Raw genomic sequence first — 27,117 nt, forward strand, 5'->3', positions numbered from 1 at the left:
TAATGCTGATTTGAGTATGGCAACCCACTCTGCAGAGGTGTTTGGGTTGGAGTAGTGATGATTTTCTTCCTGCTCCCTAGCTAACATCTCCTAATTCAGTGCTGTTGTTTTTTATATATATATATATATCAATATGGGCTTTATTACACATTGCATACACACACACACACACACACACACACACACACACACACATCAGTTGTCTTTGATTTGGTTTGATTTTATTCTGCAATTAAAAACAAACAAAAACATTCTCATTAAATGTTTCTAGACAACACTCATATAAATTGTATGTCAAGACCAGAATTCAGCAGTGCAGTCTTCAGTGAACGTTTTCCCTGATTTCAGACAGCAGGTGGAGGAAAATCTAGAGAGGTGGAGGTTTGCTCTGGAAAGGAGAGGAATGAAGGTTAGCTGCAGTAAAACAGAGTACATGTGTGTAAATGAGAGGGACTCAAGTAGAACGGTGAGGTTACAGGGAGTAGAGGTGAAGAAGGTGGAGGATTTTAAGTACCTAGGGTCAATGGAGAGTGTGGAAAAGAATTGAAGAGACGTGTGCAAGCATAGTAACCTAGCAGGATATAGAATGGTCCAAAGTAGCAATTAGATACTCAAAGAGAAGGAAAAGGGAGGGACAAACCTGATAAAGTGATTGGCTTCGCAGGCCTGGTACACTCTGGGTGGCGTATGTGGAAGTTCAGAGCACTGTGGGCATATTGATACTAAAACAACTGGCTGCACAAGGAAAATGTAACCTTTTATAGCTGCTCCCTGCATCATTTTCATGACATCTAAATATCAATTTCCAGCACAATTTTAAAGAATAATGCTGCTGATTAGTTTCTTAGTGCCACTAACTCCATCGCTGTCAAAAAACCCAAACACCCAAAGTGAGCCACATTGTTGAGCTAAGTGACATGTTCTTTTATTATGAACATGAGCACTGTATTTAATTTTACGTTAATGCCACAATAGTGCTTTCAGTACACACCAAATGTCATTGGTGACTGAAGATACAGTAGTGCCCAGCAACTGAATGCATCATAGAGGCAGACTAGAAAATTAGGGTTTCAGAGATTTGTTGACAATAAGAAAAAAGCACTTCACACTCCTGTAGGTACATTGACGCAGATAACTATTGTTATAAGATTAAATTAATTATCAAAGAAATGAATTGCTAAATAGCAGAGCTGTATGGCAGCTAGGGTAAACCCCAGTATCTTGTCAGAGCTAATAGGTTTGCAACAAGGAGTAAGCACATTATTAAAGTTAATATTGTGTTAACAACTGTTTTACATATCCAGAAGGCACTGAGTCACATTCAGTATCATTCATTTGGATTCATGTTTGTGTCACCCACCCACTCTTCTTTTAGCTGTTTAGCTGTCTAACTGACGGAAACATCTGGCTCTGTTTTTTTCCTCCACATGTTCACCAACATTTTTCTATTACCTGTTGGTGCTGGCAGCACAGTCAGTTTATTATCCATATTATTATTATTATTATATTATTATGCTGAATAATTGCTGTTTGAAATGGATCTTAGACAGAACTAAAAGTTATAGGCCATAAAACCAAAACAATGGTCTGGCAGAATTTCAGACTAGAGCTGAAATGTCAGTGTTAGCTGCCCCTGACTGCCAGTCCATTATATTTGATAAGTATTGTGGCTAATCAGATTTGAGGAGCTCCTTAAACTTGATTTGGATACAATATTTGGTTATCGGTTTGTGTATCAACAGGATTCAAACAGTAAGGGATGTGTGTGTGTCTTGTGCCGTAATTTAGACTCAAGCTGAAAAGAATGATTTACTCTGTTGCTCAAAATGTTTCTTGTTGTCAGACCATGTGTGCATAAATGTTTTAACTGCAGTATTAATGAAATATTAGGCCCCCCGTGCCAGGCGTTGACATGCCATCTGAATAGCTGACTGACTGACTCTAAGTGGGATCAATTTCTGTTGCCCATTACAAGCTGTTACATGCACATCAGCTGTTGCTGGACCTGCTGTGCTACACGTGACATGTTGCCAACCTTGTTCTGAGTGGGGGGGGTTTTGCTTATTCAGGACTCGTACAGCTGTCACATCAATCCATTTATCTTAGTACATTCGTGGCAAAATAGAGGTTTATGGGTGAGATTATGGCATCATATAGTCTCTTTCCTTTCTCCTCCCTATTCTCTGCTAATTAGGAAATATATCGTCAGACTTCTCACTGTCAGACTGTGTAATCATCATGCTGTCTGTATAGAAGGTACAATAAGCCATCTCTCCATCTCACCCCTTTATGAGCTAACTGAAAACTATGCATATGAATTGTTTATTATTTACAAGGATACCATATATTTTGGCAATGCAGCTCTTTTTCAAAATCAGCATCATATTTAAGTCAACTTTTGAAAGGAGAGTTAATTTCAAGTAGATTTTGGATTTTGCTGCCATCTTCAGTCTTTGGGTTCATTTATTCCAGAATGCAGCTTCTTAGGCTTTCAAAAAAAAAAAAAAAAAGTTCCACTTATTTCATAGCCATTATCGCTCTTCTTGTCTTGTCACTATACATTAGCACAGAAGTGAATTCAAAATAGCACAAAGGAATCCAGGAATCTAGTTCTTAGAAGGCAGCACATTTGTCCACTAGAGAGCAGTGTAGCATCAGTCATTGTCTGACCTGGCAGCTTTCACCATGCAGAGAATGTGGAATCAACAGCCCAAAAATAACTACAGCATTTGGCTTATTAAGACTTAAAACTGCCACTTTCACACAAAAAAACCAAACAAACAAACAAAAAAAAAACATACCATTAAAACATCAATATGCTCTATTCATAATACTACTATCCAATCCTATTCATAATACAGCAAGACTGTGCTTCCTATTTTGTGTGAATTGGGGCTTCATGTGAAACAGAGGGCAGGTTAAAGAGATGGAAAGCAGAGACTGTATCTGGCCTGCAGGCCTCCTCAGCAGCCAGGATACCGAATACGTCACTTGTGACATTTTACACTCACTCATTTTACTGCCCCATGTCAAATAATACACTGCACGCTCACTCACATATGCACACGTATGAGAACAGCACACACGGATATGGGAACACACACTTGCGCAAATGCACAGACGGATACTCACACACATTCTGTCCGGCAGCAGGCTCGATCAGATAAATATGAGGCTTGTAATGCTACCACAGAGACGGGGCTGATGGGATCAATAAAGAACGGCGCTGCAGGTCATAGGGAGAAAACAGCGAGAGGATAAATATGGACTGGCTCATTGGAAAACAGAGCAGCGAGACTGATGGGTACACAGGACTATATCTTCTCTCGTGTGTTCTCTCACCCATCTGACACAGATCAGACAGACAGATTTCTTGCTCTCCTGTGCTCTACCTCTAGCTAAGTGGCTGTTGGGAGGCTTTTTTTCTGGCTTCTGATGCTCTGCATGAGAACTGTCTGAATGGCATCCACTTAGTGCACATTGGTATTAGTTTGAAGTAATGGATTTTTACACTACACATATTAATTTTGGGGGAATTTTTAGTCACTTTCCAATAGATTTTGTAAATTCATTCAAAATTATTAGTCACTCATTATCTGCTGCTACAGAACATTTTTCAGTTCAAGCAACAAGAAAGTTTTGCGATTACTGCTTTTCATTTCTGAAACTGATGTGTTTTATGTGATTGTAATTAGAATGTACAGTATTAAGGCTGTGGTAGATAGCAATATGATGATGCTGCCTTTGCTACTGGGAAGAATTGATTCTCTATTTTTCTCAACAATTTAACTGAAAAAGTTTGAATACATTTTTCTATGATGAAAAACATGGTGGTATGTTGTCATGAGTTGACAAATTAAGAAAATAACATCTCTTTCAGAATGAGACAAAGTTCAATTAGCACATTCAGTTTCACACAGCTATATAAAGCTGACTATAAATGAAGGAGGTGGTGAGGTGTGTGAAAGTCTGACGTGATTCTCAGCTGCAACTTGTCTCTGTTTTCTCCCGAATGATGAGAGTGTGGCTGAACTGGCAGCTCCACTGTTAGATGCTAGACAGTCATGTGCTGGTTTCTGTGTGTGTCTTGGTTAATATTGGTTCACTTACTTTAACATATGAAGAGAATTGTAAAAGTGAAGGCAATGCATGTTTAGCCCTTTACATATATGACCCTTGTAAGAAAGAACAACTTTAGAAATTCCACAATATATTATAACAATATATACAAAACAGAGAGTTCATAAATGAAATGTAAATGTTGTACACTATCATCTGACAAGGACAATAATGTACAGAGTAGTGGAAGAATATGCTGCGGAGATAAAAACCACACGGTTCATGAGCTACATATCTAAACCACTGCTTTTGTAGACTTGGTTATAGATAAAATCAAGTGCATGACAGTCCAGTTTTTCATTACCTTAATATTAGAGGGCCACGCTGTTCCGAATTGTTGGAACAGTATAATTATATTATGTTAAGTGGTAACATGCAAGTTAGTTTTTTCAAACCAAGGTTCAACTGATTTAAACAATACCTTGTACTTCTTCAACTGCTACTCAGATAGACGTGTTTCAGTCCAAATCACAAAAAACAGTCCTTGCTTTGGAGATAAATTGAATTGTATTTACAGTAATAGGGGAAAGAAACTGTATTAACTGGGTGAACTCCCTAATTTAAAACCAAAAGTAAAGTGACATTTCTTTCTTTTGTTGCTGTATTGCAGCCAGCTAGTTTATCTGATGCGTTAATGTCCATGATATTGGTCATTATGGAGTTTAATCAAGTATGTGGTGCTGACTCAGCTTTGTAGATGTTTGGATGTAATGAGCTACTGATTGGATCCTTGCTGTCTGATGCAGCTTGGTGTGCAGTTCAACACAGTGCTCAAATGACACTCAGCTGGACTCCTCTGCTTGCTGGGTACTCTGAAGCTGTGTAGATGCTTTTCTGTGCCTCTGGGAACTGGTGGGCTTGTGGTGGGGGTCATGTTCAATTATTGATTTCTCTTAGAAAAACTCCTAGTGCTGAAGAAAAACGCGCAGTAGGGAGGTGGACTCACACATGGGATCCATCCTCTGTATGAGAGAGGGTGTTACTCACATGAAGCTGTCATTTTTAAGTTTAAGTTTGTCCAAATCAAACTTTATGTCATCTTTAATGCCACTCTGAATGGTAATTTTTCATGTCTCTTTCCTCATTACCATTGTCATCTCTATCAAATCATTATCTAAAATATCCAGAATATTATTCATATTATAATTTAAGTATTATTTATGTCATACACATTTTTAGGAATATTAGTTGTGTCTGTATTTTGTGTCTTTTGAATTGTTTTCCTCATCTCTTTTTGTTCTATATGCACTGAGATGTGCACACCTTTTTTATTTATTTTTTATGTTTTAGGATCAAAGAAGAACCAAAGCCTCAGACGGCACAGTAAGTAAACTGCATTACCCAGAGTGCTCTAGGCTTTGACACTTCTTCCTATCAGCCAGTGCTGTGTGCTTCATGTGGCTTTCTCCTCTTTGTCTGGGAGGAAAATAAAAGAAATGTCGCTAATGTCATGGAGAGCTGCTGCGGTAGCATGACGACTTCACAGTGGCATTTTATTTTTATAAGCTCTGAATGAATAGCATTGACCAGATTGTGCTGAAACTAAACAGCTGACTCCCATGACATCAATGACAATAGCTTTTCCTCTACCAGCTTTGTTATAACTGGGCCCCCAAAGCCTTCGTCTTTGTCCCTTGGTCTCTAACTGGCTCCTCATTCTCATCCAATCTGTCATCTGCACTCTGATTGGCTTGTGCAGCCTCATATTTCAACCACAAATGTGAACTAGATGCACCTGTACTGCTCTACTGTAGCTGCCTTTTGATTAAATGTACATAGGACTGACCAGTCTGACAACCTGACCCCTACTATACCACCAAGCTGAAATAAGTGACACTCTTGTTACCCTCATCTGAGCAGCTGATACACCTATCATTTCCATTGGCTGTAGAGCTTTCCTGCTTCTTTCCTAGCCTCTACTGAAAGTCTATCTGTATCATCCTTCTGTCTTCTTCTGTCTTTGTGTATTTCTGACACTGCGTCTGGTTGTCGCCGCTCAGCCTGTGTTCTGTTTTCTCCTCTCTGCGCTGCTTGTAGTGAATGCCCCTGCTATTGTTCATGTCTTGGAAACTGACCTGCTTCTTAAAACCCCTTTTCAGGACAGATTATTTTCTCCCATGATGACTCATTGCGATGTTCCAGTCACACTTTGCTTATTTGAACAGGTGGTTTCCCTTTAGTGGGATTTCTGAGCTGGTTAATAACGTTCTTCAGCCCCAGCAAAAGTCCAAAAATGACAAGGAACCAGAGCCAGACGCGTAAGTAATAGTACAGACCCTTTTTGACCTCCTCCCAGCAGCACACACAGCAGATACAAACATACAGTGGTGACCCCATCATCTGGATGTACAACATGCTTGACCCTAGTCAATTTTCAAATATCTCATACAAGTTTTCTGTGTGTTTGTTGAAGCATATAAAAGAGTAGTGGTATAGTGCTATGATAGTTGTGAAACCCATAACCAGTACAGTATGTACCATGGTGCTGACTAGGGTTATTTACTTTATGAAATAAAAAAACAGCACCAAATAGATTTCATTTCATGTGGTAGACGACTAGCTAAGAAATATGGTCAGAACTGCAGAGTTAAAAATTTTATTTATTGATTTATTTTTTTATAATCAGTAATTATAGTGTAAAATATATTTACCCAGAATGCATAGTGAGTAAAAAGACGCACACTACTTTAATCATGAAGGAGGATGGACATTCATAAGTGTCTGAAATTACAAATACTTATAAATACTTAAAGAGATATTGTAATTATTCTGTGGTGATTATGCATTTAATAGTGAACAAGTGATTTTGTTCATATTCATTTGAATGTTAATAATGACTCAGACCATTCCAGTATGCATGACAAATACTCAGGCCCTGGAACATAACCCATGCAAGTGTAGTGCAGCCGTCCTTAATTACTAATCACACCTGTGCTTTTTCTGCTTGGAAACATCAGAATGTACATGCATAAATGGAGTAGCTTTAATTTAGCAAATTAGCAATGTAAAGTACTACCTGGTAGTATAATGTTAAATACATAGTCCAGTGCTCTGTAAGTGTAGTAGCAGTGAGACAATGTTTTTTATCAAAGGATGTGTAAAGAGACATGTTTGCCAGTTAGCCATAACCAACTTTGCAAAGTAATACGTCACAGCTGTTTGTTACTCTGCAGCCAAATGGTCAATAAAACAATTACTGTCACTTTAACTTTAAGGCTGTCAGGAATGCCGTCAATACAAAGACATATACAGATATAAATACACACACACACACACACACACACACACACATTCATGTTAGGTAGTTACTACACTCTGATTACTGTTATGCTTTCATAGCCAGCAGGATATATTAAGGATGACTGAGGAGTATATATATCCAGCTTAGTTTGTGGTAGAAGTACAATCCTAGTAGAGAGCGTGTAGTTCAGCCTTGTGGTTGATATGTCTGTCATATGTCCAAGCTAGAGGTTCATGTTACCAGGCAGTGTGTAGCTGCTCTGGTGTGGCCCAGAGGTAAGAGATGTCCGATACGCTAGCAAGGGATAGGACAATGAGCAGCATATGATTACTCATCAGCAGCGTCACCTACGTTTGACCGTGTTTGACATATTAGTAAACCTTGCTCCCTGCTGCTGCTTGAATCTACTCTCACGTCTTCTTCATGCTATAGTTGATATTTAATTTGCTCTTTTAATTATTCTGCATTGTTCTTTTTATGGGAGCACTCTTCTATATATATACGTATATATATATATATATATATATATATATATATATATATATATATATACACGTGTGTCTTCATATATTTATCTCTACATGATGTCAGTGAGCAGCTTTGAATTAATGCAGCAAATACAGTTGACAGCTGAATTGGTAAAACTGTTTTTGTAACCTCTGTTTGGCCTCCCATGAGGTGAGGGTGTGTTTCAAGAAGTGATATGATACAGTCGAAGGTAGATGTAATGGTCATTGGTTATCTTGAGCAGCTCTTCTTAGTGATCCTGTCAATGGAGCAGTGGTCCTTATACCTTATAGTGACCCACGATTGAGCATGTGTCTGTAAATGTTTGAGTGTAAAGGGAGATTAAGAGAATAAAACAAGGATTGTCCCTTCTCCTCAGAGGCAGTGGCTTTTCCTCTTGTATCACAGTCTTTATCACGCTGTTATCAGGCTCTCTGTCAGTAAATGAGATTTGGTGAGATCTGTTAAACAACGCTACATACTAATCTCTCCTTGGTAAACACACAAAGACTGTGACACAATTAGACCTTTAATCCCTTAATGGTTTAACAAGGAGCATGCCCCTGGCACTCTAATGTTTAGATGGCATAGAGATTCATGTTCACGTGACCGCACACACAGACAGTCTTCAGGTGATGTGTGATCATTACATTTGGGCTCTAAAGGTCTGGTTGTGGGTAAAGGAAACACGTTTATCTCAAATGCAGGGCTGTATGTGGTAAAAGGATAGTGCTGCTCAATAATTCACAAGTGCTAATGAATGTTGCAGGGGATATGTGGGGCGAAACCAATTCTAATCGCCATATTATGAAGTCAGCCCAGTGTTTAGTTTCCAAGGAGACGCTCAATTGACATGTGCCATACAAAATGCATGTGAAGAGGCCACAGTTTTTTTTTTTTTTAGTAGTCTCTCTAGACTTGTTAGGAGTTAGGGATCTACTGTATGAGATCAGGTGTAATGTATCAGTAGGAGGCCATCTATAGGACATGAACAGTAACACAATAAAGGCAGCACTGGTGGGATCTACTTTGTGTAATCACCAGTGATTTCTCATGGGTAATACAGTAAAGTAGTACCAAACGTGTGTATTGGTAATGTTATTATCTAACGGTGTGTTTTGTGTGCCTGGTGTGCCTTGTGTCTCACTTTGTGACTATCCTGATATAGAAATACAGGTTCACATGAGTCTTTAAATGTAGGGGAACCTGAGGAAGTGGAATTAAGTGATGTTCTTAAACCTGCAAGGCAAATTTGATACCCATCCCCCACTTTAAGGAGAGGTGTGGAATCAAAGAAAGAGCTAGGCTTTAAAGCTAATGATGTCTGCTTTTCCTTACAAAATCTCACACATTGCCCACGTCAGAGGTTATATCAGTCAGTCAGCCGATAGTAGAATCTAATTGTGGAAGTGTGATTTTGAGGTCTAAATGTGTGATTCAGGGTGGTGATAATAAAAATAATTCTGATGCATAAAGATTGTTATCTAACTGCACCAAAAATGTGCATTTGATTGCCAGGTAAAACAAAAGAATAAATATTATTTTTTGCTCTATGAAAAGACTGATTGCACAAAAATCATAGGGCAGTGTTCATTTGATAAATGTGTATGTTTTATAATTATTATAATGTGGATGTAATGTATTTTGGTAAAGGACCATTGCAAATCAGATATATAAATACATACAGATTTTTTGTAATAAAAATTGTTTGTTAATAAGTGTTGAGAATTGAGTGTTGATAAGATATAAATCATGAAATCAAATCTATGTCCTTTGCCTATGCTTACAGGAAGTTGCACCAGCAGTTTGAATTGTATAAGGACCAGGTCAAGAAGATGGGAGAGGAGGCTAAACAAGCTCAGGACCAGAAGAGTGAAGCCCCAACTTGTGGAATATGCCACAAAACCAAGTTTGCCGATGGCTGTGGCCACCTCTGTTCATATTGCCAAACGAAATTCTGTGCTCGGTGCGGAGGACGAGTGTCTCTGCGGTCAAATAAGGTAACGCTACCTCACTTTGGTTTTCTCCATTTATAAGAGCACATAAAGAAAGATACAGATGTCTCACCCTGAAGCTGATTTCTCCCTATGTTACTCTTTGAAATCCAAGGTTATAAAACATTGCAGTGAAATCATAATCTGGGAATTGAGCCAACAGTGTCTCTAAGGGCAACTAATGTTTTTCAGATTATCAACACCAGGTCCAGTCAGAGATTATGTGCATGCCCTGTTCTAATTCTGATTTATGGTTTTAGATTTTCTTTTGATGTTTAATTTAACTTACAGTTGTTCAGTTCCACCACTGGAGGGAACTGTTCCTCTTTTTCTTTTCCCATAAAAAGGACCTAAGGGCTGTTTTTGTATAATGTGGCACTATAGTGCCCAGCTAACCTCTGTCAAATCCTCTCCACAGACTGAACCAGAATTTTTAGTATTAGACTGCTTACATTTGAATCATATTTCTGAGTGTTTTTATGTTATGCCAGCCAATACTTTGCTGTTGGAGTATGTGACCTACTAATGCTACTCACAACTCTCTTTCTTCCTACCTCTCTACCCCCTGCTGTCTTCACTCACCCCCCTCTGTGTCCCTCTCCTCTTTCTGCTGCATTCCTGCTCTTATGGAATTGCAACAGGAGGACAAAGTGGTTAGCAAATCTTTTTCTCTGTTTCCTGCGACCATGTCTGAACACAAGCATTGTTCATGAAATACTATGATATATACAGTATACACATGCAGCAGCCAACAGTGATATGACCTGATGAAGTAAAGTCCTGATTGAGATGGTCTGTGAGTCAACAAGCTTATGTTGAAATAAACATTCACTTATTAAAAAATATTGATTTTTTTCAACATAAAAATATTTTTGCTATATTGCTTCTCGGAGCAATGTAAAGCACTAAAGAACAAAGACAGCAAAGGTTTAGGGATGAAACTCAAAGAATGAAGTGGTCTCACATTAAAGGAACAGCCCACTGAATTTGCATATTAAGTTTAATTAGCTCATCACAAGGAGTACTATTTAGGCTGTGACAACAGTCGCATACAGTAACATCCTGTGTGGTTCTACAAGAAGCTTCACAAAGTTTAAAATTATATCATCAGGGTAACATAGGCTTGGTCTTGAGGTTTAAAAACCTGTATTCCTACATTCAGTGACATGGGTACTTACCAAGCAATGAGGGTATAATGAACAAAGCACCATCATATTGCAGTGTTGAAGGTGTATCGTCTAGCATTTTTGAAATAAATCTTGTGAGTCCTCCAGCTATATGTATGTGCAATGCTAATTGCTAAGATTTGGGGAATATCTCTTTATGCATAATATTGGAATTCAGTTTTGACCATACTTTGACCATACATAATAGGCAGCACTGCACCAGTAGTAAAAATCTGGATAGTTTTCCTATTGTAGAATAATATTATTTTGTAATAATAACAACTAAAAGAAGCATGTGAAGGAAGTATCTCACATAACCTAACTTTTTTGAGCTTCAATCAATATCAAATTGCATACCCCAGATTTAATAGGGTTTATCTGTAATATTTCTGTGCAACTAACCTAAACAAATACAGCATCACAAAGATAGTTAAATTACAAAATCATATCATTACCATTGTCCATGTATAACCCTATTTTGTAATAGTTTCCTTAGCTGCATGTGTTTAGATGTTGATTTAAACAGTAGCCAGTCTCGAGTCCACACTGGAATGAGTTGCATAACACTAGGTTCCCCAGAACAATCAGCAACAATACTGAGGGAGACTGCTTTTCTATTGCTTATCCAGTGCCAAGACCCCAGTTGTACAGGTTGCCATTGTTCCTTGGTAGATAATAGCTGGGAGATCAGTTACCGTGTTGTACAGATGGTGTTGAGTAATAACAGTGGCAGCAGGCTGGCGATGGATGGTGATGTGACATTGGCAGAGAGGCCATGCAATGTGCTGCTGCGGCAATGCCCACTATTTACCTGTTGGCATCCTGGCTCCCTGGCATTCAAGGTCAGTTCACCATAAAGACAGGGGACGATGATGTTGATACAATGTTCAAGAATAAAAAAACATCAGTAATTTTAAAATGTAAAGCCACTCTAGTTGAGTATACTGAGATAAAATTGCATGCCTTGGGAAGATGTAGGATTAAACATTTTTGGGTCAGTCAGAGGATGGGGAGTATGTGACAGTGTTTTTGACAGTATACTGTCCATATATGTATTTCTATGTCTGTTTCTTCTCTGTTTATCTGGTAGTAGAGTCCAGTGTGTCTGGGCTGACGTGGTCTGTTAAGAGCCAACAGGGGTCAGCAGGAGTCAGTGGATGTCACTGTGGACTGACACCAGAGAATAAAATTACTCTTCAGCTCAGAGTGGGTGAGATGTCATTGAGCAGACATGTAGGTTAAGCAAATAAACATCTGCAAGTAGTCCACAGTTGACCAGGCGTCTGCATAAGTGACTTGGATTGTTTGGACTCCATTTATTTTCAGTCAGCCATTTTGCAATTCATTATCTTGTCATCTTCGTTTTAGATGAATGTATAATTGAAACGTTTCTCTGGATGTTATGAATGAGAGCAGATTTTATGTAGGATTTCAGAATTAACTAGAGAGCTGTGAATGTTCTTTAATGCTACTGTAAGTGCACATTGTTAGCCAACACAAAAGGCTACACAGGGCATTTGTTGTTAGTTTTGTGATGCAATATACAAAGTGGCACACCAGGACTATTCTGATATTGATTGCTGATTGTTTTTTGTGATCATGCTTGTAGCGACTTTGATTACTGAAGCTTTGATTGCTACAAACATACATTTTGGTGTGTCTGACCAGCATGTCTGAAAGCTTGTGTGTCAGTGAAAGAGGCGGTGAAATCTGCTCTTTTTCCATCCATCTACTCTTTCCTTCTCTCACAGATGGTGACAGCCATGGCGAGAGAGATCTTGTTCTGTGAAACACCATTGAATATTTAGTGTCTAAGTGTCTGTGTCTGGGGCAGCTAGCAGAGCTGTGGCACACTGAAATGTGATATAGAGGGACTGAGAGTTAAACAGCTGGTACAGGAATGTAAGCTTTGAAAGACGGAGGGCTCTCATCAGTTACTCTGTTTTTGGGGAATCGGTGACTCACTTGATCACAACATCACAACAAGATGAACAGTAAATCTAAAAACGCTGATAAACTGTTTGTGTTGATCATAATCGCTGCTCAATAATTTTGTCAGGTAGCTTAGATACTTGAGGTACAAAGTACAGAGTGACATTTTGGGCTGAAAATATAGAAGTCCTTTGATATAGATAAACTGTGTGTCACTGTTGTGAAGTATTCAGAGTCCCTGCTTGTAGCAGTTGAGCTCCCCACCATTTCCTCTGATGTGGCTTCAAAAGGGCCTGAGGAATCAACAGTCTCCCAGGAGGAAGTCATCTGTGATTAAAGCAACTCTTGGAGATGTTACATGTGGCTTGGCTCTGTTTTTGTGTGATTGCAGGAAGATGCGCATCTCTGCATTTTAAAATTGGATTTTTGCAGTGTGTCTTCGAGACCGGTGTTCCCACAGCACCTGAACGCAGCGTGGTTTCTGGCATATTTACCGTGACGCGTTCTGACTCGTGTCCAGATGACTTCATGGTCCTGCAGTCGTCTGAAAATATAGAGAAATACGTGATGATGGCGATGACAGCCTGTATTTAAAGAGGCCTGTGCCGGGGCCACAGTGTACTTGTTCACCGCTAAACACAGGTGAAGCCGTGCCAGTCAGTTTTGTGCGCGCTGAGACGCGCCCGTATGTAACGAGCTCTCATCAACTCCGCCACTGCTCCGACTCTCAGTTACAGACGAACTAATGCAGCGGTGGTGGCAACATAACGCGATCTGACGCGTTACTGCTCGACTCGCATGTTTTCTTCAACTGAAACACGCACTGAGGATGGGCTTGTTTTTAAGGATGGCATCAGCATAGCCGTTCCACATTTGAAATCTGGCGTTTTTAAAACGAATTCGCGTCTTTGGGTCTTGCAGTTGCTCTGTTGGTAGAAACCGATAAGAAGACTGCGCTGGTTTTTTTATTGGATCGGATCTGGTCAGCGGAGTCCCCCGGTGTAACCTTCACGGTGTTTTCAGCAGCCGCTGTCTGCCAGGCTGCCTGTCTGGACTTGGAGCTGTCATTGGTGCTGAAGGTCGGAGCAGTTTCGGACAGTCGTCACCACATTATAAGGACTTATTGACGGCGCTCTCGCTGCACAGGCTGCGTTTTCCCTCAGCGGCACCATGGGTAAGCTGAGTGAGCATGACACTGTGACTGCATCGCCCTTTGCACCGGCCATTCTCTTTGTCCGAAAGTGTACGGCTCTGTATCTGTCCCTGCATTTAGGTCTCATGTAGTCTTTTGGAGGTGGAATTCATTTTTATTTGAATGTTAAAAATTCGCATACATGCCGCGTCCGTGAGCGCGCGTCACGCGTGTCCATGTTAATATTAGGTGTGAGTGAGGCAGACAGACATCAGCCATTTCCAATGTGAAATCACATTTCGGATATCCGTTGTTTTCCCCCTCCCTTTTCTAGTGCCCCTGAACTTCAAACGAGGAACATAAATATTCATTAAGTCTATTATTATTACTGGCGCGCGCGCACTAAAATTAGAAGCTCATTAAAATGTAATTCACCACGTGCAGCCGCCGTTGGAGCATGTGAATGTAGACGCTTCCCCTTTCATTCCCATTGGCCACTTAATGAATCACACCAAAATACCCTGTCGATGTTTTATTGTGGAAACAGCCTGAAAAGCCCATTCCACATACAGCTTCCATGGGAAACTATATATTTCTGTATTTACTGCTATTACAGACTAGAAGGAACTCTGTGCAGGAGCATGCGCTCTGTGCAAACTAATGTTAAGAGTTATTTGAATTTGAAAAATCCAGCGTTTCACCATGCCCAGACATACATTATTCATTGCCCCCACATAGGCAATACAGTGTGTGTCATTGCTGGCCATGACATGCTCTGCAGTTTAGTAGGTAGTATGCTTATTGATGCCTGTGCGAGTCCAGACTAGGATGTTCCCAGGAACACTCCACTCCTCAAACAATGGATCTTTAATAAGTGGTTCAGTTCATGTCAGTTCAGGTGAAGGAGAGAAACACTGAGGGAATATGTCCTGTGAGAGTTCATGTATTGTCCCATCAATGTTGCAGCATCTATAGGCTTCATTTTAGTGCTTCTCCAAAGATGATTTTTCTGTCCCATTTTCCTTTATTTGATAGCTGATAACAAGCAGCCTGAGAAAGAAAAAAACTTTTTCAGATGGATTAAAAGCAGGGAGATTATGATTATGCTGTATGCGTCCGGTCCAGCAGTGTACACAGTGTCATTTGTTTTCATTTTCAAATAAAATTAATGTGATAGTGACAGGGTTTCTTTAAATTTTAATGCTCCTCCTGTGAAATCAGCACTTAGCGTACACTGTTATGAATGATAAACAAATGTCAAACGTAAGACTGCAAAAATGTCATTGATTTAATTGAACTGAATTTCAATTTGAACTAACTATAATACGCCTGAAAGGATACTGCTGATTCACTCCGGAGCCACTGCTGAGTAATGTTGTAGTGTAGTTCAGTGGCCACAAGAGAGAGCACAGCACTCTCTGTTATTGCATGTGGGATGTGTGTATGACTCCTCCAGGAAAATTTTGAATGAAGCAAACCAAATTGTAATATTGTAATCTAAGAATATGCTGAATGGTATGTTTTACCTAATTTATGCATAGTGTAGTCTATAGAGTGTGTAAATCTATACACTACACTATATAGAGAGTGTATATCCCATGATCTGATGTATTAATCTACATCAGATCATATTTATAAGAAAAGCTATATGGCCCACATCATTTTAGAATAGATGTTTTTTTTTTTTTTTGTAAAAGACAGTGTGTCATAGGCTCCAGCAGATCCCCGTGACCCTGAGCCAGGAAAAGCGGGTATAGAAGATGGATGGATGGACAGTGTGTCCTTCAGTGGCATCAATGTCCAGTGTATTTCTTACTATTCTCATTCTCATGAGCAGGAGCACATTTTATTTTATTTGTTGGTATCACTGACATCACCCTCAGTCTGAAGAGAAAGTATTAGAAAGGCAATTATTTATTGATTCAGTAGCACTGGATGTTTGTTTCCCTTAATTCAATGCCTCAGTAAACAGCACATAGTGCATTCAATAGAGTATATATCTTCCTGGCGCTTGCAGTGTGTGATAGAGCTAGGTTTTTAGCTTTCTATTTTTAGCTGCAGGTTGAATGACTATGAAATGCGCAAACACACGGAGAAATGGCTCTGCCTAAGGGCTGCAACCCTGAACACCCTGGCTGCCCTCAGCTGTCAAGGGTTTAGCTCAAGGGAAGTGTGTGTGCCATGTGAGTGTGTGTGTATTTGGAAAGTAGAATACCTCTGGCTGTCATAGCTGCTTGACCTGTGTGTGTGTGTGTGTGTGTGTGTGTGTCACTGTGCACAGAGTACATCTGTTGTGGAATCTGTGTGCTCTTTTAGGGAGTCAGGGATATTACAGTTTTAGTCCACTCCGACATTGGTTGCTTCCTTAGATGGACTGCTGGCAGTCTCATGTTGTATAATGTCTCTATCAGTTCATCTGAATTAATTTTGCACCTTAGTCTAAACTATGTTTTTCCCCTATAAGCAAAACCTAACAGCTCATATGCCACATGCTTCTCTATCAGTTGATAAAACTCTCCTGGGCTCAGGCAGTGTTTTATAGGCCTTGTGGATAATCCCAAAAGCGCACTGTCATCAAAAGCAAAAAAAAAAAAAAAGGATTTTTCTTTGGTGGTTCATGTAATAATCTGGACATATGAAGACGTAGCCTGGCAGTGATATTCTCCTTATTTTGCTTTTCTGCCTAATACACTAAGTAAATATCTACATTTTCATTCTGACTCTGTTCCAAAACACAAATCAAATCCAAGTATTGATGTCTGAGGCTCAAAGTGCTCAACATTCGGTGAAATATAAACTGTTCATGAACAGATGTCAAACTCTGAAATGAACCAACTCCACAATCTACCACTGTACTGCACAATAGTGTTCTGTACTATACCTTTGTGTGCACACCATGTCCTGTCTCATGTGGGACGTCAGGTTGAGTTGGGGTACCTACCTAATTTCAAGATATAATGTCAAACAAATCAAAGTTCCTGTGCAGGTGCAGGCCCACACATGATATGTACATGTGTGTTGCAGGAAGAGATGTGTGGCTGATCAACAGGAAAACTGGTCTTGGTGGTTCCTGGGTCCTAATCACTGGTTACACTCCTCTGGGACACATAAAGCAGAGTTTGTAGTCTTGCTGCTTCCATTGTGTGTCAGCACAGTTATAGCCCATCTGTAACATTGATAGCGGGTCATAAATGTCTCGTGTCAATATCACATTCACTACATACTGTTGGTGGTAACTGTTAGGCTTTTTTGCACTATGTTTGAAATGTAACAGAGAAAAATCATTATAGGCAGTAGCTTTAGGAAGATTGCATGTCTCTATGTTTCAGGTGGTTTGTGTAGAAGAAGTAGAACTCTCCGTCCTGCTTGTTTCTGTGATGCTACATCCCAGAGAGGACATATTTGGACATTTTTACAGTACTAATAGAAGAGAGGACAGCAGCTTTTGGAATTTCCAGTACTAGTTTACATTTTTTTCAGGTCATGCGATGTCCTAACGCACTATTTAATCCACTTGTTATTTTAAAATTCCACAGAAAATAAATAATAATTGAAAGCTTTGGATTTCGCCTTAGTCGTGAAAGTTTGTGCAGAGACATGATCATGATCGGTGTTGAAATCATAACCAGTGACTACCAACCACACTGCACTTATTGATTCCATCTTACCCTGTGGTCTGATTCTTGGGTTGTGTAATTGGTCAACTGCTTTTTCTTCTGCTCCACCCAGACACACCATAAAATCTTATTTTTCATCTGTGTGCTAGGCTTAACAGAGCATGCTGCAGTTTTCTGGAGTCTGGGATATTTTGTTGCCTTTTACCACACAGCAAATACTCTGTACCACCCTATGCTTTGAGTCTAGCCAGCCACTCAGATAAGCTTTTTTCTGTGGCACTGTGAACTGCTCCAGCTAGTTTAAGCCTACACAGTCAAAGTGAGTTCAGTTAATCTAGAAATAAATATCAGTCCATTTTTAATTGATTCAAGACTTACTGAAAAAATTGCGTGCTACAAGCCAAATGATGGCGGGTGAGGCAGCATTCAGGGCCTGCTCACACTAATAACAGTAATGCACTGACTCAGCACTGAGACTGTAAAATGCTGGGGGACATGGGGGTGGGTGGGTAGCAGTAGGTCTTGGCCACCCTACTGGCTGTCTGGCCTGTCAGTCATTTGGCAAGCTCTTAGTTCTTTCAGAAACACATATATATCACATTAAGCTACTCACTGTTAATGAGGCAGATGGTCACTTGGAGCAGGTATGAGTCAGATGCAGGTTAGACACCAAATAGCAAAACACATCTTAGAAATAAAACCATGTATGTTTTCTACATATGCTCACTTTAGACAAAAGGCTGAGCTTTACCATCTTGTATGTATATTTGTGTGTATGTGTATATATACACATTTGTGTCAAGTGATCAGGACTTTTGGATTTATGAGACCAATTGGAGCTGACTGCTTGGACCGCAGGGTAGAGCAGATACAGACATAACATCACAGAGCAGTAAAAAAAAAAAACTCCATCTCTCCAGTCCTTGTAGAGCTTAACAGAAGGAAAATGTTGCTTGTTCTTTCCCATTTATCTTCCAAAAAGGTATTAACCGCAATTGCACTACCTATATTTACTATACCTTCATTAAGATGTGACTGATCTCTGCAATCAGTCGTCATGTGATCTCTGCACTGTTGCAGTTTGCTAACTAGAAACATGAGTTTACTATTAATATACTGCAACACAAGAAAGACTAGCTTATGGGCCTCATAGAAACCTTATTATATTAATCCTAGCATTTGATCTGTACAGGGGCCTGCAGGGGGTTACTTGGATTCACAGGCTGAAAATATATAATATTAATATGGTCCCTTATCACTTTGCCTTCAGTGTTAATAAAGGCTGCTGCATGTGTAAAAATTTTCACCATTCACCTCATCAAAATGAGCTGTTGGTACTGTTTATGAATATTGTTGCTGTGTGATGAAAAATTTAAAACATTTGCTGATTATTTATTGGAATTGTATTGGCTATTTCAGAACTAGTTTAATACCTGTAATTTTGACATTTTAGATGTAAAAAGATTTTCACCCAGCAACACCAATATGTCTTGCAGTAATGTTAAAGCTATACATGACATAAATACAGAAATCACTCCATCACAGCTCATCAAATATTATATAAGGCCGCCTGTACCTGTCAGTCACCATTCCAAACCATTAACATCTCACCTTTCTTCCCCACAGGTTATGTGGGTATGCAACCTGTGCCGAAAACAACAAGAAATCCTCACCAAATCGGGGGCGTGGTTCTACGGCTCGGGACCTGGTCAGGTGCGGGGTGTGTTTGAGGGTGGACCACAGGGTAAGAAGGCCAAATTGCAGGACCCATCTCTGTACCCCTACCAGGGAGCCTCAGGGGAATTAACAGAATCAGACAGAAGCATAGCTCGCAGTGGACTCCTGCCCAGACAGGCCTCCCTTGACAACGGTTCGGGGCTGAGGTACTCGGAATCCAGTGACGCACCCATAGACAGGTCAGTTCTGCTTGCAAAATAAGGAATGCAACTACACACTTCACATAACTTGACTTTATTACTGTGCAGACTCACGTAGTAAGACAGCAGACAGAGTAATACATCACAGAAGTAAAGAATTGCATGTGGTGCAGCTTAATGAAGGTATGTGGACATAATAACAGAACAATGATAGAAGCAGTGTCTCCTGGCAAGCTAGTCATAGACCTACATGAAACTCTTAGTACTAGAAGCCCACAGGGCCTATAAAAGAGGCAGAGACACAGATACAGTATGTGGCAGTAACTCAGAAATTCTACAAGTCGAGCATCCACTCCCTATTCTTCACAAACAAACACACAGCACATCAGCACATATAGTTGTAAACTGTGCAAGAAGGCACCTGACCTGAGAAACTTGACTGAAAATCTGAAAAACTGTCAGCCCATATGTCAGCCGTGCCAGTTTAGACTCTGCAAGGCTTAAAAATAAAGATATTTTCCAGATAGAAAAAACAAGAGCTGGCCATACAATGCGGAACATTGTGTTCCGTTTCTGATATGCACCTAATGCCTCCTCTGAACAGAACACTCTCAGATGCTGACAGCACGGACATGCTGTGCTTGTGAATCCTATATCCGGTTACTTACTGTATTTCTTGATACTGGTGTCAAGTAAGGTAGTTACTTTGATGTCCACATGGGGGCACCTTCCTCTTTCTTCTTCTAACAGGAGGATGACAAGCTTATAGTCAGGATCTACACACTCTAAAATTCATCGTCACAGCAGAAATCAAGGGAGTGAGCTATTTCATAAGATGTTTCACTCCGTCATATCTTTGTTTGCTCCAGCATTCGACATTTTTTTCAGTGCGGCCTCAGGCTATAATTAAATTAGTCCAAACTTACTGTATATGTAAACATCTACAGTTTAATTATGGTTTTTCCTTAAAATGTATGTTTGGTTTAAGTGCCTGATATTTTGCTCCAAGTAGATGTTTGGATGAATATGTCCATCTGACTTACCCATTAACCAGCGTGGAGTGTTGAATGTAAGTGTACATACTTTTAGTGCTTTCACTGTGTAATGGATCTATTGTAGAACAGTGACACACACACATTCAGAAGCAGAGGAATAACTCCAAGATATACAGATTTTTTTTTTCTTTCCTGTCTAGGTACTTTTGTACCTGTGCTATCCTTGTTAAACCTTTCATCCATTATGGCTCTATATTCTGAATACAAACCACACAACAGCACAGCAACAAGCAAAGCATTATCACTGACTACATACTGCAATCAGAGCTACAGTACCATAAACCTTTAAGAGCGGTGCACGATAATGTTACAGCACAGTGTATTCATCTTCTCAGTACTTCTCAACAGCATTATCTATCTTTGGCTCAAATGACTTATAGCTTTAAGTTGGTTTGAATGGATGATCAGACTGATTGCAGCTCAGAGTGCTCCAAATGTTTAGTCACTTCCACTTCCAGTCCCTTCCCTTTTGACTGTATATTAATTGATTGGCTAGAGAGGTGGGATTGTAACAGGCAGTGATTCTCACTTTGGCATTGCCTCCATTCACGGTGACACAACAGGAAACTGGCTGTCTGAAAATTCATGGAATAATGCTGATGATGGATAGCAGCGAGTCCATAAATAGAACTCCCACTGCATAACAACAAAACCCACTTTCATTAATCTTAAACAATGTTTAAATTAACTCCTGGATGTGTTCTGTCGAAGAAGGGAGGAGAAATGCTGATAGTCTGTTTAGAAGGAGAAATAACTTGGTAAGGCTTCTAATTTATCTTGGTCTCGGAGGTGTCATTTGAATGAACCCACGGATATGTTGAGACAGCTGCAGTGTTAGGTGAGGCTGATGAAACAACAGCGATTACACTGGGACTGGAACTCGCAGGTGTTATTTCTTGATATTCTGCATTTCTTAACACATTTCACCAGGCAAGAGAAACATTCAGCCTGCCAGAAATGATAGAATAGTAAGAAGAACACATTCAGCTTGGACTGGCCCTTTAACATCCTGCCCACCCCAGTATAGAGTAGTTTTGCCCAGTTTTGGTCTTGATTGCTTGGGCTAAATTAGTCTGTCTCAGTTCAGCCCTATAGCAAACAGACCCATCCTATGGATATGGTCACAGTTTACCTGTGATCCATCTGTGCATACATGCTATCAATCATTAATATTGAGATTTGATCAAATATTTTTATACGTACAATTTAAGATTTTACAATTTTACAATTTAAGTTATTTTACCTACACTCCGGTGTGATCTGATGGTATCCAAAGCTTTGCAGTAGAAGCCAGCAGGAAACAGACGTGAGTGGTCAGACACCGAGGAAGATTTTTATAGGGAGCGTGCTTGCAATGTCTATTATAACTGTCCACTGCATTATAAAATACATGTGTTTATAATTGCAGAACATCCAGCAGGTCATAGATGAACCAACAATAAAATGTTCAAAATCTAATAGGAGCTTAGAGTTGGCAGCTGTAGAAGTTTTAGTGTTTAATTTTATTTTCATGTTTTAATATGTGATAAAATGAGTCTGTAAAAGTATTTAAAAGCTTTTGGTTCTATAGTGGCCTTGTCAGTCATAAAGCTGGTTTTAGCAGCTTGTTAGCAACTGCCCTGTTTCGTGAAAGACATTTTGACATGCCACAGCAGGAAATGCACAGCTGTAAATATTAAAATGAAACTACTACTACCACTACTACTACTATTACTACTATTACTACTACTGCTACTACTAATAATAATAATAATAATAATGATATAAAAAAATTTGTTGGCACCTTTCAAAACACCCAAGGTCACCTTACAGTTCAAAGAGCAATAGCTAAAAGTACATAAATATGACAGAATAAATAGAAAATAATTTATTAAAGGGAACAAGCAACTTTAAAGAGGTGTGTTTTGAGATGAGATTTGAAGATATCAATTGAGTCAAGAATACAGCTATGTAGGATGGAGTGAGTTCCAGAGTCTGGGTGTTGAGCAGCTGATAGCCTGAGCATCCATTGTATTGAGTTTAAATGAAGGCATGTTAAGCAGAGAAGGCAGAAGAAGAGTGGAGTGAACAGGACCAGGTATATGGGTGGATCATGTTGGTGAGATATGGAGGAGCCAGGTTATATAGAGATCTTTGAATGTTAACAAAACTCACGGATTCTCTTTAGCTGCTTCATTTTCAAGATCCTGGTATCGTGCATGCTGACTCTGTTACACTGCCATGGCTTCCTGCAATACTTGAATAGAACATAACATGATAATGTTATTTGTGTACATGTACAGTACACACACACACACACACACACACACACACACACACACAGTGTCACCCATGTCAAAAACGCCTGTTCATTAGGTGAGTAACATGCTATTGGAACTGGTCTGATGAGAGGAAAAGTCCAGCAGACATCAGATGTCCTGTGAAATGTTTTCAATATTTGTACATATGCACAGACATTTTGGTCTACAAGGTGCTGATTTTGATTTTAGGGATGCCATTAACCAGTGACAGGGATACTGATAATAATGTATTGATAGCAACAGATCATTACAATGATAACATTATTACAATCCTTGATTTATTCTAAACAGTACAAATAGTTATCATGTCTAATGCAAGGCAGTTGTACTAACTGATGTATAGCTACTTAGTTTGAGCGGTCTTAATGTATTTCTATACGACTAGAGATCTCATACTGGTTCTATCTCCATCCAGTCATGGTCTTTGAATGCTTGCAGAAGAAGCCATTTGTGGAAAATCTTCAGAAAGGTTCATAACAGGTCTGCGCTCAAATGGCTCCACATAGACTTTTCATTGTCCTGTAAAATGTTTAATATCAGCAGCTTCAAGGAACATTTTTATTTCACTGGATTCTTTTCAGCTGACTAATTAAATAAATAGGTAATCCATCGGGAAACCCCTCTCCTTGTGTGCCCTTTCTTCCCAGACAGACATTGTCCCCTGCACAGGTATTAGTACTGTCCGTCTTTATTACTGAGGCGAAGCAGATGCTGTGAAGCCAGATGTGCAATACAAGAAAAAAAAAAATCCTGACGACAGCATTGCCTCTTTCCACCGTATTGCATGGTGGTCTATCTGCTGCTCTGCGCGTCCCAGAGTGCGTGATAGAGAATGGAGAGATATGGCAAAGAGCGCGAACGGTTGCATACCAGCCCCATAGTGTGTGTGTGTGCGTGCGTGCTTGCTTGCTTGTGTTTCTGCGTGCATTAGCGCGAGTGTGTGCTCCTCATTGGCGACGGGAAATATGAGTTGAATGTGAGGCTGCAGCTGATGCGCCGGGAAGAGCTGCTGCCGCTGCTGGTCCTGGTCCTGGTCCTGGCTGCTGCTGGTCCTGGTCCTGGTCCTGGCTGCTGCCGTGTAGGATGCTTCTCCGCTTCTCTTCTCCGGGCGCTTCTTCGCCTCCTTTTGCACACCGAGAAGAGATTTTTGCTACAGGGAGAAGAACAGGCTCGTTACAAGCGCCGGCACTACCTCCTCCTTCTCGCTTCAAGTCCGAATCATTATGACCGTCGGATCCCGCCCGGAATGCGTCTCATTTAAGGACACTTTTAACCAGGAGCGGCAGGAGAAATATGGAACTTGATCGGCGCCTTTTCTGCGTTTAATACGCCCCGGGAGATAATAATAATAATAATAACAGAATACTGAGGAGGTATATGTGTGGAGCGGGGCGTCCTGAGAGAGAGCGCAGGCTTTGGGATGTATTGTTGGTGAAGAGAGAGAGAAAAAAAAAAAGGTGATCATTTACGGAGGATAAAAGAAAACGGAGGGAGAAAATGCAGTTTGAGACATTGCGTCAGTTCTGTAGCTCGGTTTTATCACATTTCAACGGGGCTTTCTCGGCGCCTCAGAACATCTTACAGACGGAGCTGTTCGAGCAGGCGTTGAGCAACATCGGGTGAGTGATTCCTTTGTAAAGAAATGTCCTGATTTATTAGGAAGGGCTTCCCCGTTGGTATGTCAAACCAGAATTGTGTGTGTGTGTGTGTGTGTTTGGGGGGGGGGGTTATTGCGTTTATCGATCGGCAGCCAGCCTGCGTAATAACAGCCTGGTCCTGTTGCTGCTGCAGATATTTCCTGGCTGGATGATACAGCTGATCAGTGATGCTACCGCGGCTGGCTTTGGGCGCGTGCGTACGAGCGCGCACGAGCAGCGGATAATGTAAATGTAAAAAATGGAGCGTTTTAGGTAGACCGTGACCGTGCCGAGGTGTGACTGCTGTGCGCGTGGTCGTGTATGTATGTGTGCGCGTGCACGTACGTCCTTACGCACCGCTGCTGCAGCATGTGTGCTATATACCGCCTCTGCCTCTGCTGCTGTTGTGCCTGAGCAGAAAAAAAAAAAACATCAGGGGGGTGAGGGCGATAAATTTAAGAGTCCAGAGATGGAAATGAGCGGAAACACCCTCCTAACATAGTCCCACACCTTCAGAACTACATCTACCTGCATATTCAAAACACATGCCATGGTTTTTTTTTTTGGTGCAAATGAAAGTATAGGCCTATATATATCAGAACAGTTATGGGTAACCTGATAAAAAAAAAGTGTGTAAATTGGTAAAAATAATCAATAAAAGTGTGCATGTTATAGTCATATGTTCACAAAACTAAACATTTTGTACTAAAATCAGAGTTTAGAGGATTGGTGTTATTTCAGGTATCATTTGACTACAACAGTGTTAATGCAACATAGAAGACTGCTGTGTTTTTCTTGTGCTAGAATACAAGTGCTTGTGTTGAGTGTCTGGAGAAGTTGGATCTCACTTAGATGCACCTGAGCATATTAGGATTATGTGTTAAATGCTCTGTTCCCCCATAGAGAGGTTCCTGGTCATCTGGCCTGGCGTAGCTGTTAAACACATCATGCAGACTGCATGTGAGCTCACAAACAGACATTCCACATTCCTGTAGCCGCAGGGCCGAGAGAGAGAGGACGAGCAGGCCTCTTTTATATCTCCATATAGACACAGGCCCTGTATCTCCACAACATGTACTGTCTGTCTCCAGGGACTACAAGTCTGTTCCCTCTTGTCCCCTACCCTACCGTCAGAAATAATTTACAGCATTGCTAGGCTCTCTGCCACCTCACATTACATGGTCAGAACATTCAGCCACTGGAAGGGCTGAATAGTTGCTCTGTGCCTGGAAACTCTGATCCAGCAATCATCACATCTGAGCAATTAAATTGTTATTTTCCATCCCTAACTTTTTTTCTCAGCAGAATCCACTGGTAAAACAATGTTTGGATGGTAGCTGACAACAGAATTATTCTAGTCACTTGTATACCCCAAATCTAGATTTTTGCAGGTGGATAATTGGTAAAACTAAACTGTAGAAAGTCCTTATGTTACTGTTGTCAGTTTTAATGCTGTTTACAGAATTTTACAGTGTGTGCCTTTGACCACTGATTCCTGGTAAGTAGTATCATGTAGCTCTGCAAAACCAGCAGTTTGTCCTGTTATCAGTGGCTGGGAAGCTTGGCCACTCATTCGATCAGTGCTGTTTGTGTACGAGTCTGTTTCTCTCTCCCTCTCTCCTCTTCTTTCTTTATTTCTTTCTTGCCCAGGCCAGGCTTGCTAATGGGCTTTATGCTTTTAGATCAAGCTTCCATGTATTATGCATGTGTGCGTCAGCAGAGGTCCTAATGGGGTGTCAGGATCTGTTCTTAGAAGGCCTGAATTTTGAATTGGTTCTCAATAGAGTGGTCACTACATTTAAACTGCAACCATACATGCCCAACCCTCCTCTATTACACACACACACACACACACACACACACACACACACACACTCATCTTCCACCTATCATCAACCTCCATCCCACTGCAGTAAATGCCCGAGACCAAAGTATGCCTTTTGTCGGACCTCAGCTGTATGAAGCGATAGAAAGTGGTATGCATCTTATAGTGTTTTCCCAAATGAGTCTTTTGTAAAGTGCATGATACAGTATAAGTGGGATATGAATAGCTACATTTGATTTTCTGCATAAAAGCAATGTATTGAAAGCAGCAGTGTTTCAAGCCCCAGCATATTGCCTTCTGTTTAATGATTCCAAATGGACCATGCAGTCTTGGGTATGGGTTTAGTGAGTCATCTTTATACTCACAGCTGTTTAATTCATCCCATAGTCTCATATACAGTCCTTCTGCAGTGACAGCATATTTGCAGCTGTGCACTTCTGCATTTTGTAGCTTATACTGTTTGTGCAGTGCAGCGTGTACAGTCAGAGACAGGAGGAAAACCAACTTGTTTCCACCACAGTCACTTGTACACCACAAGGCTCCTCTGAAGTGGAACCCTCTGTATTTTTTCCAATTGGCCTCTTGATCAATAAAAATAATGATTGACCCTGTTGATCTTTAAATCCTGATGTTAAAGAGACAAGAGACGTGCTTTGTAACACCACTACAAGTGAAATATCGCCCCGGTGTTTCTATTTTGTACATTTTGCCACTA

The 27,117-nt window shown here is 40.3% G+C and overlaps 1 protein-coding gene across 3 annotated transcripts in view; it reads left to right on the forward strand.

Moving 5' to 3' along the window:
* rims2a (regulating synaptic membrane exocytosis 2a) overlaps positions 1 to 27,117 on the forward strand; it is a 123,508-nt gene that overhangs the window by 13,134 nt on the left and 83,257 nt on the right. The window contains exons 2-6 of one of the 3 annotated variants that reach the window (XM_026293157.1): positions 5,410 to 5,442; positions 6,285 to 6,377; positions 9,657 to 9,867; positions 10,503 to 10,514; positions 19,335 to 19,624. In XM_026293157.1, the coding sequence (XP_026148942.1) occupies positions 5,410 to 5,442; positions 6,285 to 6,377; positions 9,657 to 9,867; positions 10,503 to 10,514; positions 19,335 to 19,624 (639 nt within the window). The remainder of the gene's footprint in view (positions 1 to 5,409; positions 5,443 to 6,284; positions 6,378 to 9,656; positions 9,868 to 10,502; positions 10,515 to 19,334; positions 19,625 to 27,117) is intronic. The other 2 variants (XM_026293156.1, XM_026293158.1) reach the window with 2 other exon arrangements.

Source organism: Mastacembelus armatus, chromosome 16, assembly GCF_900324485.2.
Source record: "Mastacembelus armatus chromosome 16, fMasArm1.2, whole genome shotgun sequence".
NCBI classification, from domain to species: domain Eukaryota; kingdom Metazoa; phylum Chordata; class Actinopteri; order Synbranchiformes; family Mastacembelidae; genus Mastacembelus; species Mastacembelus armatus.